General features: G+C 54.4%; 1 protein-coding gene across 6 annotated transcripts in view; it reads left to right on the forward strand.

Moving 5' to 3' along the window:
• The window catches only part of SCUBE3 (signal peptide, CUB domain and EGF like domain containing 3), a 106,691-nt gene that overhangs the window by 46,403 nt on the left and 44,892 nt on the right, over nucleotides 1-15,396 (forward strand). For 4 of the 6 annotated variants that reach the window (XM_025181015.2, XM_006115649.4, XM_025181016.2 and 1 more), the window contains exons 5-6: nucleotides 4,453-4,578; nucleotides 7,494-7,610. In XM_025181015.2, the coding sequence (XP_025036800.2) occupies nucleotides 4,453-4,578; nucleotides 7,494-7,610 (243 nt within the window). The remainder of the gene's footprint in view (nucleotides 1-4,452; nucleotides 4,579-7,493; nucleotides 7,611-15,396) is intronic. The other 2 variants (XM_025181014.2, XM_025181018.2) reach the window with 1 other exon arrangement.

A 15,396-nucleotide genomic window follows, 5' to 3' on the forward strand; every position in this document is an offset into this window, starting at 1 on the left:
CCCAGCCCCCTCCCTGCCCTGGTCCCCAGGCATCACCCTTCTCCTCAAACCAGGAGTAGCACCCCAGAGTCCTGACTCCCAGCTCCAGCCACTGGGCATCACTCTCCTCCCCAGGCTGAGAACAGAACTCCTGAATCTTGACTCCCACGTGCCCCTGCTTTACCCATGAGACCCCACTTCCCCTCTGTGTTTTCCAGCGGGGTGACTCCTGGTGTGTGGGACATCTCACCGACCCTATTCGGGGTAGTCCAACCCCCTGAGGTGCCTTCTCTCAATGGCTTTCCCTTGAGACACCCCCCGGGACACCCGACTGCCTTGGCTGCTGGCTAGTTTTTCAGAGTTCCCTTCAGATGCCCCAAGGCTGCCATTGCTGACACCTCTTTAGCGGGGTCAGTGACCTACCCTGCAACACCCATAAGATGTTCACTTTTCCCACCCTAAAGCACCCCACAAAGGCCAGAGCTCTCCGTTTGAACTGGCCGCATCTCTGCATTGCACAGCGGGCCGGGCACTAGGAAGGTGAAATCCTGTTTAATTGGTTAACCGGAGCAGCCCCTGCTAGCATCGGGGGAGCCAGGCCTCCCACGGACAGGGGCTGATCTGGCTGGCTGGCTGGCCAGAGCAGCCCCTGCTTGCAGAGGGCCCTATGGGGCTGAAGCGGCTCTAGCCCTCACCAGTTCCCCACAACCAGTAAACCATTCACATTCCTATGGGCCGTGAGGTCGGAGTGCTCAGCACGCAGGCTCTGCCTGGAACCGGGCTGTCCGTGCCTGGCTGTGGCCTTGTTAAATGTTCTATAAACTCCTGTCAATGTTCCATTCAGTACCCCCTTTGGGCGGCAGAGGTTAGAGGTGACCTTGCCTTGTCGCCTGTCCGGCTCTGGGCCCCAGCAGCTCCCCAACCTGGGGGCCAGGCCTGAGGGAGGGGTCAGGCGGAGAGAGGCAGAGAGGAAAAGGAGATTGTCCAGTGAGTGGGATGGGGAAGTGTGGGAGGGGGTGGGGAGCCAGGAAGGGGAGGGGTGAGCATGGCTAAGATAACAAAAGCCATAAGCCCAGCAGCTCCCCAAACCCTCCCCCCTCTTGCTGCCCTTTTCCCTGCCGCTTCTCAGACTGACCAGGACTTAAATCCTGCCTTGGTTGCCAAGCCTTTGTCAACAGACAGAAGTTACCCTGCCGCCAGCCCCACGCCACTGCCTCAGTATCCCTCAAGGCACCCGCTGAAATGGGAATGCCGGCTGGCGCTGCTGCCGCCCGGTCCCCGGCTCCTCTCCCCTCTCTCCGGGTGCTTTATTACCCAGCATAAACAATGCGCTGATTATGTGCGTGTCTGCGTATAGGCCTCTAATCACAACCAGACCTACTGCGTTCCCATTGCTCTGCCTGTGTGTGGGGCACAGCTCTGGGATGTTTCCCGTGCAAGCCGCCCCTGCTGGGCATTCCTGCAACACTGGGGTGTCTGTCTTGGCAGTCAGGCCCCATATGGCCTGTCCTGGGATGGCAAATTACAATTCTGTTGCCCCTTGGCCCCAAGTGTTGAGTCAGAATTCAGGGCCTTGGCGTGTGGCTCCAGTAGGAGGAGAAATGGACCCTCTGAGTCAGGTATTTTTGGGGGGCAGTCCTCTTGATTTGCTGAGGAGGAACGCAGAGACCTGGTTTCCTGAACACGGCACAGACCAGCAATAGCAAGTGTCCTCAAGCCTGTGTCATCAGCCAGTCCTGTGCCCCAAAGAACTCTGTGTCTGCTCCCTCTCATGGCCGGCTTCTCCGACTATCTGCCTCTCACCCCCCCCCTCCCTCCCCAAACAGCTGCAAGCAAGGGGCTCGTGGGCAACTCAGAACAAAATGTCTGGCGGGCCGCACATAAAACCCCCATGGGCACATGCCTCCCATGGCTGCAGGGTGCCCCCCACTGGCCTACAAGGAACACCGGTGGCATGGACGCCAATAAGTGCTGTTCACACTGGGCCAGACCTAGTTGAGTCTGGGCTGCTTTGTCGGGCCTCTGAATTGGCTGGATCTCTGCTCTCCTCAGGCCTTGATGGGACCGGGGCTGCGTCTTGGTCAACCCCACCCTGAGTGAGGGTGGGATGGGATGAGCTGGGCTGCAGGTTGGAGCCACCTTGGGGAGAGGAGAAGGAGGCTGATTAGACCTGGATGGTCGCTCTCGGCTTAGCCGTGGGAGAAGCCAATAGACTGGTTCTCTAGCCAAATACAAGGTGTGTTAGCAGATAAAACGACCCTCCGGGTGTTGCTTTCCCTAGTGTGTGTCCCTCTGGTGGCCAGTAAGGATCCTGTTTTGGGCTGATTCACGCCAATTGTTTTACATGGGGGCTACGTCTACACTGGCATGATTTTCCGGAAATGCTTTTAACGGAAAAGTTTTCCATTAAAAGCATTTTCGGAAAAGCGCGTCTAGATTGGCAGGATGCTTTTCCGCAAAAGCACTTTTTGCGGAAAAGCATCCGTGGCCAATCTAGACGCGGTTTTCCGCAAAAAAGCCCCGATCGCCAAAATGGCCATCGGGGCTTTTTTGTGGAAAACAGTACTGTGCTGTCTACACTGGCCCTTTTGCGCAAAAGTCTTTCGGAAAAAGACTTTTGCCCGAACGGGAGCAGCATAGTATTTCTGGAAAAGCACTGATGATTTTACAGGAGATCGTCAGTGCTTTTCCAGAAATTCAAGCGGCCAGTGTAGACAGCTGGCAAGTTTTTCTGCAAAATCAGATGATTTTGCAGAAAAACTTGCCAGTCTAGACACAGCCACGGGGTGGGAGGAGAAGGGGGCAATTTCCCTCACTCTTGTTTTACAGATGGAGAAACTGAGGCGTAGATAAAGGAACTGACTCCCTCTAGGCAGTGCAATGAGCCATTGGCAGAGCTGGCACTAGAACCCAGGAGTCCTGGCGCCACTGCATGTGGTTTGACAGCAGCCTTTCTCCGTGGGCTGTGGCATAAGCTGGACTTCAGCCCACGAGCTGCAGCCTTCCTAAGGCCCCACTGACAAAGTCTCCAAGTGGCGTTTGTGCCTGGTCGTTCCAGTATGATCCTTTGTGCCTTTGGCGTCTCACAGGCGGCTAAGGGCTGCTCTGGGGCAGGAGCTGAGGCTCTGCGAGGGGAAGGCAGCCGAGGCCGCGGGTGAGCAGTGGCAGCGAGTGTGGAAGAGTGTCTGGCAGGGACAACGCGGCAGATTTGAGCCCACGCTCCCTCCCAGCCCCAGTAGCCCGCCAAGAGGAACAGCGACAGCACGGAGTGGAAGGGACCAGCGCTGATGCCGGCAGCAGAGCTCAGGACCGTGGGCCCATGGAGGGTGCTGGGTGGCTTGGCCAGGCCGTTAGGTCAGCACCGTGACCCCAGGGGCCTGCAGCCCCTCCCACTCCCTGCTGTGGCTGGAGCCAATGTCAAGGCTCCATCGTAACCCCAACAGCTGCCCCGTCACTGTGATAGGCCTGCCCAGCCCTTAGGCTGCTCCGAGCCCTCCTGGCACTAAACTAAACTGGCATTAAACTCGGGCACTAAAGCCAGGGGGACATGGCCCTTCCGGCACCAGCTCCGGTTGATGGCAGGGGTGATGAATGCTGGCAGGCCAGGGATGGAGTTCTGGACTCCGCATCCATGAACAGAGCAAAAGCCAAAATAATTGAGGGTTGTGAGTTTGCAGCCTGGATAGCCCGGACCGTAGTGTCTGCTCTGGCGCACTGACCCGGCCTTCCTGGAGCTGGTCGGCCCTCCCAGGGAAACTGCCCTGAGCTTGTGGCTGGGCTCCTTGCAGAGCTTTGCCTGGCTGCTGAGGCCAGTGGGGAGCAGACGGGGGAAGGATAAACAGCGGGGCTGTGGTTGGGCATTGGGTGGGGGGAGGGATGGGCAGAGGGGAAGGACACTGGGTGCAGGGAGTGTGGTGGGGATGTTTGGTGGGGGCTGAGCATGGGGAGGAGGTTTGGGGTGGGCAAAGCGGGAACAGAGGGGAAATGGGCCCTGAGAGCGGAGGACAGTGGGGGAGGGGAAGAGGGGTGATGGCTGGTGTATGGAAGTGGGAATGGGCGTGCTAAGGGTGGGTGGTGATGGGGAAGAGGGAAGATGGGGCTAGAGTTGGAAGGTGGGTGAGGCATGCCTTGGTTGGGCCTGTTCCAGGCTGGCAGATAGGGGCTTGAAGACAGCCGAAGGCATTTTGGGGTGGGGACGTGCATGTAAGGCTACAGGTGGGCTGGTATTTGCTGGCTATGTGGGTACCTGTCCTCAGAGAGCCCTAGGCAGGGCTGCAGGATGCTTCCCGCCAGGCACTCACAGGCAGCAGAGGTGTCCGTGCGGGCTGCACTTGGCTCTAGGCTGCGCCTGACAGACAGGCCCTTCTGAGACAGTGGTCCCGGCTGGAATGAGAGAAATGTACCCTTCCTCCCAGGCCCGCCTTGGCCCTCGAGGAGCAGGGCAGCTTTTATGTGCTTTCTTCTCTCTTTTAGAAGGAATGAACTGCATGAACAAGAACCACGGCTGTGCCCACATCTGCCGAGAGACCCCCAAGGGCGGCATCGCCTGTGAGTGCCGCCCGGGCTTCGAGCTCACCAAGAACCAGCGGGACTGCAAATGTAAGCACCCCGCGCCTGGCTGCTCCTGCCCCCACCTTTGCTTGTGGCTCCAGCCTGGGCTTGGAGCCTCGAGGCAGCTCCATGGCAGCCACCATTCCTTTGTAAAGAGGTGTGGCTCTCCGGGCTCCCAGACCCCGCTCTAGGCCACACTCTCCACCTTCCCGAGGAAACGAACCCACGCCCCCTGGCCTCCAAACTTCCTGCACTGAGCACTACGCTCAGGAGTCCTGATTCCATGGCCGCCGCCTCTGAGCACCAGCCCACGCTGCTCTCCCGTGTCCCGGGCCGACCCAGATCCCTGACACCCAGTCACCCTGCTTTAGGCTGTAACTCTGAGCCCGGTAATGAACCCAAGAGTCCTGACGCCCATCCCTCACCCCTCTGCCCTTAGACCACGTCACGTTCCACTGCCCCACGCTTTCCTGCCACTGTCTGGAAATGAAACCCAGGAGTCCTGACTCCTAATAAAAGCTTCATGACACCCAGTTTCCAAACGGGTCCATTTTCCAAGGTTTAAAGGCCATCTTTCCAGCCAGCCCCCTTACCTGCCCTTGCAGTATCTCTTGCAGATGTCTGCGCTTGCCTGCCCAGCTTGCCAGTGGTTTGCATGTGCCATTGTGTTCATGGTCGCAGGCTGCGGCCGGCCCAGGCTGGAGCCACCCCACATCATGCAGAAATAATTAAAATGGGTCCCAAAGGCTCAACATCCCCCGTGGGATGTTTACAGAATCCCGTGGTTCCCACTTTACAGCACCTCGGAGCTTGTTCTCTTGCAGAGCCGATGGGCCAGAGTCACCGCTGGTGTAAGGCTGCAAGGGCTTACACCGAATCAGAGCCTGTTGTCTGATCAGCTTTAGTTTTAAAGTATTACCTCACCCTAGCACAGAGAGTAAGATGTCAACAGAGAACCGCAAGAGTCATCTCCAGTGTTGTCAGCCCCTCTGATCTCAAGCCAGGGCTTCGTGGGGCTGCCAAGATTTTAATTTTTTTCAAAATCTTTTATTTCTTTGATTACTATTTTATTTGCTCTCAGCAGCAGCAAGGATGAAAGGGAGTTTGAACCCAGCAAGCAGGTTCTCCTCTGGGCTAAGTTAAAAGAGCAACTTGCCTCCTTAAAAACATCGGGTAGGATTTTCAAAGCACCAGAGTGGCATAAGAGTTTTGAAAATCCCATGCCTCCGCTTCATTAGTGAGTGAGCAGTACCATGCTGGGCCAAATCAGCTGCCTTTCTAGCCCGCTCTTTGACACTGGCAAGTAGTAGATAGATGACTATGGGAAAGGTGCAAGAAACCACATGGTAGTGGCAGGGAACGACAGAGACTTAGACATGACTGATGATTTCTTTTAATGGTTAGGCATAGACTTTATTGGGTGATTAACGCTACTCGGTAGAATTACTTCTTAGCCTTAAAATGTCTGCAAACCTGGATTTTAAGTCCTTTCATAAATGTTAAGTTTAAACTAGGGATGTAATAGTGTAGTCAGTTAACCGATTAACTGATGAGCAAAAGCTTATCGGTTAATGCTATAGACTACACGCATTCTCCCCCTCTCCCTCTTGCCAGTACATTTTTTTAGCAGCCTGGCTCGGTTCTTGCTCATGCCAGGTCTGGGACTGCAGCTCTGAATTTAAAGTGTGTTAGGAGCCAGGCAGCTCGGCTCAGTTCCGGCTCGCACCAGAATTACATCAGAGGCAGCAGCGTGGAGTGACAGGCAGCCGATCCGCAAGGGGAGCTGGTTTTTAAACTGGCTTCTCTCGGAGACCATCTTCCACCTGGCATCCCATGCTGCTGCCTCTAATACAGAGCACCTAGCACCCTAGCACAGAGGTTACTCGACTGTTCAATTAACCGATATTTAACATCCCTAGTTTAAACCTTCCAAGATCTCCTGAGCAAGCTTGGAGATAAACCCCATTGTTCTGTGTGTTTGGGGCTGTTTATAGAGCCCAAAAAGGACCATTGTGCTCAGCTAGATCATTCCACCTGCTCCAAGCTAAGAACTAGTGTTTTCATTTCTGCTGCTTGGGTTTCCTGGGATTGGCACTTGGTTCCTCCAGCACCATAGGCAGGAAACCTACCGGTGGACCACAATGCCAGTTCTCTACTGGCTCTTTGAAATGTCTAAGATACTGTCCTCCAAGTAGTGATGAAAGGGACAGTGACTTTCAGTCACTGTCAATCTGAGCCAGGATTTTCAAAACTAACTACAATTTTGGGGGCCCAACTTTGAGCACTATAAGGGGCCCTCGTTTTCATGGGTAGGCGTACAGCACTTTCTGACTTTCGAGCCCTTTTAAAATGTCTCAAGTCAGGCACCCCGAATCTGAAAATCTTCACCCTACAGTGGATTTGAACTCACAACCTGGGGGATATGCTCTAGAGCGGATGGACTCTAGAATCACTCATGCCTCCCGCTTCCGCTTGGCTGGTTTTCTGTGTGGCACTCAGCCTCCCACCGCTAGAACGCCTGTTCAGACGTGGCCTCGCTGGGTGTTAACTGAAAGCTGCTACCATGGGATGGTGCATTGGCCTGTATGAAAGGAGCTGGGAAGATGAGCCTCAGTCTAGTTCCCAATAGGGAAGTGTCCATGTGCAAAGCTTGCCTTGGTTGGGAAGAAAGGGCAGAGACTAGAATGCCTTTCTTACAGCCCTCGCGATGATCGAAATGGCTTGAACTGCAGGTGCTGGGTCAGATGGCCCTGCTGAGGCTGGCTAGCTAAATGGATCATTTAGCCTGATTCCATGTGGCGGACGGGATGCTGGCATCAAGGGCCCATTTGGGGTGGTGATTCCATTACCTAGACAGCCTGCGTTCCCCTGCTCGTGTGCATTCCGAAACCACGTGTGTGTTTGGAAACTGCTCCTTGCTCTGCTTGCCGACGTCTCGACTGTGGGTTCTTTGCTCTCTGCAGTGACCTGCAACTATGGAAACGGAGGGTGCCAACACACATGTGACGACACAGACCAAGGGCCCAAGTGCGGCTGCCATGTGAAGTTTGTGCTGCATGCGGATGGGAAAACGTGCATAGGTAGGTGGGCGCGGTAGCAGAGATCACACCTGCCTGCATGGGGGCTCTGACTGGGCTGTGGATCTCTGTGCTCTTGCACTAGGACTACCAGCTTACAAGGCTGCTGCCCCAGACTAAACTAACGGTCATTGAATGCTCCCTCTCCTACCTAACTGTAACACTCCCTAGCCAGCGATCCAGAGCTGTATGGAGCTGATCCACACTATTGTGTAAGGTTTATTCTCTGCTCTAGCTATAGTCAAACAGTTGGCTCTGCATCCCACTGACAGTACCAACTTTTCAGGCCTCCAAGACATGGTGGAGTTTTCTCCCCACAAGAAATCCATTTTCTTTTGGTATCAGCAGAGGTTTTCATAGTTCTATGTGTTAAGAAAGAAAGAGCTGGAATAGAATTGGATTTGGTATGTTTGAGGATATTTCGAAGTAATCTCGCAAGGAAAGGAGTCTTTTGTGCAGGCTTAATTAATTTATAGATCTCTCTATATTACCCTGCATGTGTTGTAATTGCAGACAGCTGTCTGGGGTACATGGGCATTCATTCACATGCTCTTGTGCATATAGTTATGTAGGTTGTTGCATGTGCACACCCAGTCCTGTTCTCACACTCATGCATGTTTGAGCAGACACCTGGAAGAGTTCTCTAGGAAAAGAATTTGAATGCCTTGAATGGGGAATCTGCAGCTTTGATCTGGGCTAGCTGTTATCTTCCCTTGTGGTGTTATCCTCTAGGCTTTGGGGAAGGATGGTGAGGGGTTAAGATTTGGACGCGAGTCTGTTCCCAGTGGGAACTTGGCACTATGAGCTCTCAGCCCATCAACAGTTGTCTTGCAAAAACAAAAAAACAAAACCCAGCCACCCCCAAAATCGGCTTTTTTCTCTGTGTGTTTTCAAATTGTAAAACATCAAACAGAGATAGAAGTTTTACTCGTTTCAGATGCTCGCACAGCTTAACAGATGATTTGATTTAAAAAAACGTTACATTTGGGAAGTGATTAAATCCACAAATTGCTGTAAACATGTTAGCTCTTATTGCAAAATAAAAAAGGAATTAAAAACAACTGAGAGATTTAGCTCTTCAGGCCCCTGCTGTGCAGGCATAGAAAATGCCCTACACACATATCCACGAGGCAGCTTCATCCCACAAGTTAGCACTGGAAAAGTCCATCCTGTCCCTCTCCTTGCCCTGTTGGACTGTCCCCTGTTTCACACGAGGCATTACACATCCCGAGCAAGAGGACCCCCATTCCTGCCCCCGGGGGTAAGTTCCCGTCCTCACAGATCTCACTACAGGAAGACTTTCCTAATGTTCAGACCCCACGTTTTTCCTACCTTAATTTCATCACATTACATCTCATTCTACCCTCTTTCACTTCCCTGAATAATCTCACTCCTTCCTTATGTTTACCGGTATGTGCAGCCTGTTCCCCGGTAGATTTCTCTGCTCATTTACTGCTATTATTCTTCCCCTCTGAACACTTGTGTTTGTCAATATCTTTTGAATACCAGGGTATTTATCCCGACTGTTCTTACACCAGAGGCTGCCATATGGATCTGTTCTAATGCCAAAGTTTGTTAACTTCAGAGAAAGCAGGATCAACCTCATGGGAAAGGATTTGCTTCAGGCTTTTCTGTGTGGCCATGTTGCAATGCAAATTGCCTGTCTAAATTACTGTTCACTATCCACCCTAGACGTCTCCCAGCCCTTCTGCTTCTCCAGTCTCTCCTTCCCTTTACAGAGCTATGTTTGGAAGATAGTGCCCCTGCTGGTATTAGTGCTTGCATTTCCTCTGACTTGACGTATGTTGTGTTTGCCATGTTTTCTGATCATGTTGCTAGTCACTTTGGCTACCTTGGAATCCCTCTCTTCTCCCTGGTGTTTTCCATTCCGCCCATAGATAATTATCTGTAAATGTAATAACCCTTGGTTTTGCATCATTAATGAAGAGTTTCAACTAGACCAGATTTATGCTGTCTGAGACAGGGACAGTCTTTTCATTCTGTGTTTGTACAGTGCCTGGCATTAGGGGGTCCTAGGCCAGGACGAGGGCTCATTGATGCTACTGCAATAGAAATGATGAATAATAATTAATAACATTAGCATCTGTGGTACCTCCCCTGGCTCTGATGCTCTTTATTGCTCTTTTTTCCATGGCCTTTCAGCCTCTTTTTGATCCTCCTACCTTCCACTTTCCAATCACCATGGTGTTACTCTAACCAAAAAAAGGTGCCTGGCCAGAGCTAATCCTTATGAACCATTGATGCTTATGCCTCCTGTTTCATTAACCCCCCGAAGTGTAGTGATTTCTTCCCTCAAATGAACTGAACGAGGAGTAAAATGTAAGCAAAAGGGGCAGCCGTTGCCAGGTTTGCTGTCCGCGCCTTTCTTTGAAGAGCCGTACCCTAGTGGCATTTCTGCACTCTCATGACAAAGCCTGTTTTCTAGTGCCCATGGTATGATAAGTTGGATTGTCGATCGCCTTGAGGGAATCTCTCTCCTGTTGAAGTCAGTAGTTGTTTTTCTATGGACTTAATTGGGAAAGGGAAGAGGGGCCAGGTTTTTCAAGGTAATGAGGTACCTACAGTTGCTTAGGTGCATAATTATAATTGCTTCAATAGCACTTAGTCACTTAACCTGCCTACTGCTTTATAGGTCCCTATTTGCACCTTTCCATGCTTCACTGTCTTTGTAAATATGTTTGATTTTCCCAAATATTTCTGTGTATTTCCTTGAGGCTAGAACTGGGCACAAATCAGACAGGACAGGACTCCTCCCATCCTCTAGCATAACTATTCCTTCCATGGCTGGGAAGTCTAGTGGTTAGAGTTCGACTCCTAGCTCTGCCACTGACTCACTCTGTAACCTTAGGAAAGTCTTATCAGTGGTAGGTGCCTCTGTTTATCCCCACCCCCATAAAACAGGGCTAATATCTACCTCCCAGGGCACTGGAGCCTAATTCCTTAATGTCTAGCTAGTGTTCTGAGGTCCTCACTGGAGGCTTCAGGATAACGTTTTGAGAAGGGAGATATTCCAAAGTGTGTAGGGAATTAGGAGACAGAGCTTTCAGGGCCTGATTTTTAGAGTGTCTCAGTGTTCAGACATTCAAGTTGAGCCCCCAGATCACCAGTCACTTCTGGAAACCTTGGCCAAAAAACTCCTTTCGTATTTACCCAGCCCTTTAGAAAACATCGTCCTGTGTGAGTCAATACATGTGTGTTATCTTCCCACTAGCTCACCTCCCTGTATGAAATTTAATATAGCCAGGAAGCGTCTTAGTGGTAACACTGGCCACCCCATCCTGACTAGCTGCAGATGCCCCGCTCTGGACTTATATCAAGGGGTCTGTTTGCTGTATCCCCTTGGCTGCTCCTTCGTCCTGCAGTGGGAATTATGGACACAGCATCCCGTTCCCACTGGGGCAGCCTCCGGCGCTGATCCAGCCTTTGTGAGCCACATTCTGCCCCCGGCTGTGCTGATGGGTGTGAGCGGGGGCAGGATTTAGCCCGGCACTTTGGGTAGCATCAGAGTCCATGAACAGCGTCTGCCTGGAATGCCAGCAGTGCCGGCTTGTGCTGCCATCCATGACTACAGGCTGTCAATCACCTTCCTCACAGGGCTGCCCAGCTGGGCAGATTTACAGTCAGGCAGGAGACTTAGGTACCTGCCTGGAGATTTATAAGTGCTCTTTTTTGTGTTACCACTGGGTCTCAGCACACAGCTGCCCTTGCAGCTCCCCTGCCCCTGTCCTTCTCCATTTCCTCTGCAAGGCTTCAGCATTTCAAGGGGAATACATTTTCCAGTGCGGGGTGTGTAAACCTGCTCCCCAGGCCGGGGGCTTTGAAATTGAATGCGGTGAGTATGAAGGGCCCCTGAGAGCAGACTCCACATCCAGGTCCCCCTCAGCTCACACCAGCTGGCAGGAAGCACAATGGCTTCGGTTGAGTGACAGTTTCACTAGGGCCGCGGCCGGTGTTTTTCATTTTTCTGCTTTTTATTGCCGCTTTTAAAAATGCGGATAATGAATAACATGCCTGTGAGCGGAGCCGGGGCCAGCCCCACCGGGGCTCCGGGACGGGGGGAGGGGCGGCTGATGACCTGATGGATTTATGTTTATGCTCTGAAGCAGCCTTTTCAGCAAGCCCCAAACCTGCCGCGCCCTGAGGATTAAAGTGCTCAGCAGCGCCTGGCTCGGGTCAGGCTCGCACACGGGAGGGCTCGCTCCTTGGTAAGACAGGTCAGAGAAAAGCACCAGGCCCCAGTACTCTGAGTGGCTCCGAATGCGGAGAGACCCCTGTGAGACACTGTCACTGTGGGAGACACCAGGCACCCTGCTCAAGGGTTCCCGTAAGGTGTGGTGTGAGGTCCCACCACACGCCAGCACCGCCCCCGGGGCAATACAGCACCCCCCCCGACACGCCAGCACTGCCCCGGGGGCAATACAGCACCCCCCCCGACACGCCAGCACTGCCCCGGGGGCAATACAGCACCCCCCCCCGACATGCCAGCACCGCCCCCGGGGCAATACAGCACCCCCCCCCGACACGCCAGCACCGCCCCTGGGGCAATACAGCCCCCCCCGACACACCAGCACCGCCCCCCATGGCAATCCAGCAACCCCCAACATGCCAACGCTGCTCTCCCATGGCAATACAGCACACCCCCCCTCTCCGCCCAGGCCAGCTCTGCCCCTGCTCTGCTGCAGTGCAGGTTTTCTCTCTCTGGTGAGTGTCTAGTGAGCCCTACAGATGAAGGCTTGCTCAGGACAAGGTGCCCCACCCATGGGCTCCTGCCCTGGAGGGTCCCTTCAGGGCTCAGAGGAGAACTCAGTCTGTGTGGACCAGGCTGCCAGCGAGGAGCGTGGGTGATGTTTGTGACACGCACCTGGGATGGACCTGGTCCCACCAAACCCTTTGCCTGTTGGCCCCATCACAGCCCTCACTTGCTGGCAGGCCTGGATTGGGACTCTCAGCCTGGGGAGAAAGGGCTCTAAGTCAGGGGTTCTCAAACTTTGTGAGACCGCGCCCCCCCTCTAAATTGCTCGTGCCCCCCCAGGCAGGGCCGGATTAAGGGGGGTCTAGCCGGGCAGCTGCCCCAGGGTGCCAAGCTATGGGGGGGGTCGCCTGGTTGAAGTGGTTAGGGGCACCCCGCCCCGCTGCCCAGGGCGCAAGTATGGCTCAGCCCCCACTGCCCCCGGGGGGTCAGGACCCAGAGTTTGAGAAACGCGGCTCTAAGCTGCTACCAGCCTCTGACCCACCCGCTCGGCAGCTGCTCTCCCTTCTGCTCTCACTGATGCTGCAGCCAGTGTTCCCTGTACGCTGGGCGCTTGGGCAGCCACTCAGGAGAGATTCAGATGCCGCCCATCTAATCAGCAAAGTGCCCACAGCACCCACAGCCAGGAGCATATGTTTCTACATGTGGTGCACATGTGCTCGTGCCTCCGTGCACGTAACAACATGTATTTTGCACATGCTTGGAGAATATTGGAGGGAACATTGGCTGCAGCCCCCTTGTTTTTACTCACTCTCAACATCAGAGATTTGGAATCCAAAGGAACAGCTGCATCACCTCTGAATTAGGCTGTTCCTGGATGTGTGTCGGGTGGAGCATAATGCAGCTGGGAGCTTAGACGGAGCTGTGAGTCAGCAAGAAACCAGATCAGAGCAGGGACCTACATGTCTTTTGGCTGTGGGGCTTGAGTTTCATCATACAGTGACCCACATGCAGCCACGTGCAACTGGTTCTCCTCAGATGCTCCCAGAATCCTTTGTGCTTGGTCCAGGAGGTTATGGGCATTCCTGGCATAAGAGGTAGACCCCGATGGGCAGGGAGCCAGAGACAAGGAAAGAACACACCCTCCCCCCTCATTCCAGGCACCCAGAAGAGATGCCTCAAGAGCCGGAGCTCTGGAGCATGGAGGGAAGGGTGGTCTGCAGAGTGAGCCATGCCTAGGGCACGGGGAGAAGGGTGGGGTGAGGGCTGGCTTTCCTCTCAAGCAGGACTGCTCGACCAGCTGGAAGGAGATCCGACCGGGAGCGCCATGCCCAGTGTTCTCGCAGCCCCAGCTTTGTGGTCTCCAGTGATCCCAAATGAGCACGAGTTCTAGTGTGTATCAGTTTAGAACCTGGCGCCTCCTCTCTCTGGGGAGTTGCTCATGGCAGGCCTGCTCTGAGCACACCTGGGATTTGGCCCTATAAGGGAGCGGCGAGTCAGCTGCATCCACCAGACCGGGTGGGGAATGCAGGAGGGCAGGACTGAGAGCAGGAGAGGGCAGCTGGCCAGGGGACTCCAGGGAGCGGATCTGAGGAGTCGGTGCTCTTTAAAGAGCAGGAGGGCTGGCAATAAAGGGAGACACCTGGGCAGCGTTGGCACATCAGGATAGATAGTTTGGCTGTGTCAGGTCCCCCGGGCAGAGGACCTGGAGCGGAGTGTGGGCTCTCTAGAGACCTCTGTGGCTAGCCAGGGGAAGATGAAGGGGCTGGTTGGATCCCAGGTGAGCTGGAAGATAATTGAAGGTGGAAAGACCTTTAGAGGGAGGCATGAGCCCAGTGCAGGTGTCTGGGGCAAAGACCTGGGTTTGTGTGTGTTTGGGGTGGGGCTTTGGGTGTGAGCTGCAGACGAGAGTCACTTCAGCAGCTAATAGAATCATCAGGCAGGAGGAGAAACTGAGACAGGGTCTGACGTTGGGTGCAGAGGGGCCTGGCGTTGGGCTAGGACTTTTTCTGTCTTTCATAGTGAGGATGCTGTGAGTCCTCTGCCATGCTGCTGTAGCCCGTCTCCTCAGTGCCGGGAATGAACAGAGGGGCGTGCGGGATAGATCCTTCCTGACCGGAGCTCCGGGGTCTTGCCAAGCAGGGCAGCTTACCCAGGCGCTGTGTAGCCTGCAGCCCGGCTGTGCCAGTGCGTTCTGCTGTGTGGGCGTCTGTCCCTGAGCTGAGTCCCACCCCATTTATTTTGAATGGCCCCGACCAAACTGTGGCTGGCAGCAGCTTTTGGGGTCAAGTCAGTGAGTTAACCAGGAAAGGCTCCTCTCCCTTGACTGACCTTGAGCCCTGGATCAGATTACCTAATTCCCTGCCCCCCGCCTACCGCCTCCAGCCTCACATCCCTCTCATTCCATGGGCCGGAATAGGGGCAGCGTAACACAGGCAGCTCTGCCCCCTGGGAAGTCCGGCTCGTTCCCCACGGCTCCCGTCTGTCCCCACACCCGCCATGGGAGGTGCAGGGCCGTGCCCGAGGGGGTGTCCGACGGTTGCCTCAGTGCAGTTGGCTTGAGCGGCTGGGAGATGTTATATGATGGGAAGGGGCAGGAGGGGCAGAGGTCAGCGTTCCCTGGCACATCTACAAGTCACGGAAGCACGAGGTTTTATGCAGTCGCAGAGATGGGCGGTGCCGGAGATGCTCCCCCTTCAGTGCTGCCCTGGACCCCTGCCCTTGTGTCCTACGTCCTTCCCAACCCCTGGTTCGTCCAGCATGGACACTCGGGGCACAGCCGGGTAGCAGAGGAAGGCCCGGGGGCCGGTTAGAATTTTCCCCATGCTGCAGAGAGCCGAGGGAACAGATCACGCTCCTCTCGCCTTTCCCTTTTACCTTCCTCCTCTCTTGGGCTCCGCCTGGCCTCTCCACACGGCCTCGCCTGCCTCTGGAGTTTGGTTCTCATTAAGCTCTGTGCTCAGAGGCTCTTGTCGCCTTGCCATCCCGGGGGATAATGAGTTCCACGTTGTTCAGGCGCGTGGGGAGGAACGCTGCCCAGATGCTCGCCTGCTTTGTGCTGCCAGGCTCCTGCTCCCT

Source organism: Pelodiscus sinensis, chromosome 27 (genome assembly GCF_049634645.1).
Source record: "Pelodiscus sinensis isolate JC-2024 chromosome 27, ASM4963464v1, whole genome shotgun sequence".
Classification (NCBI taxonomy): domain Eukaryota; kingdom Metazoa; phylum Chordata; order Testudines; family Trionychidae; genus Pelodiscus; species Pelodiscus sinensis.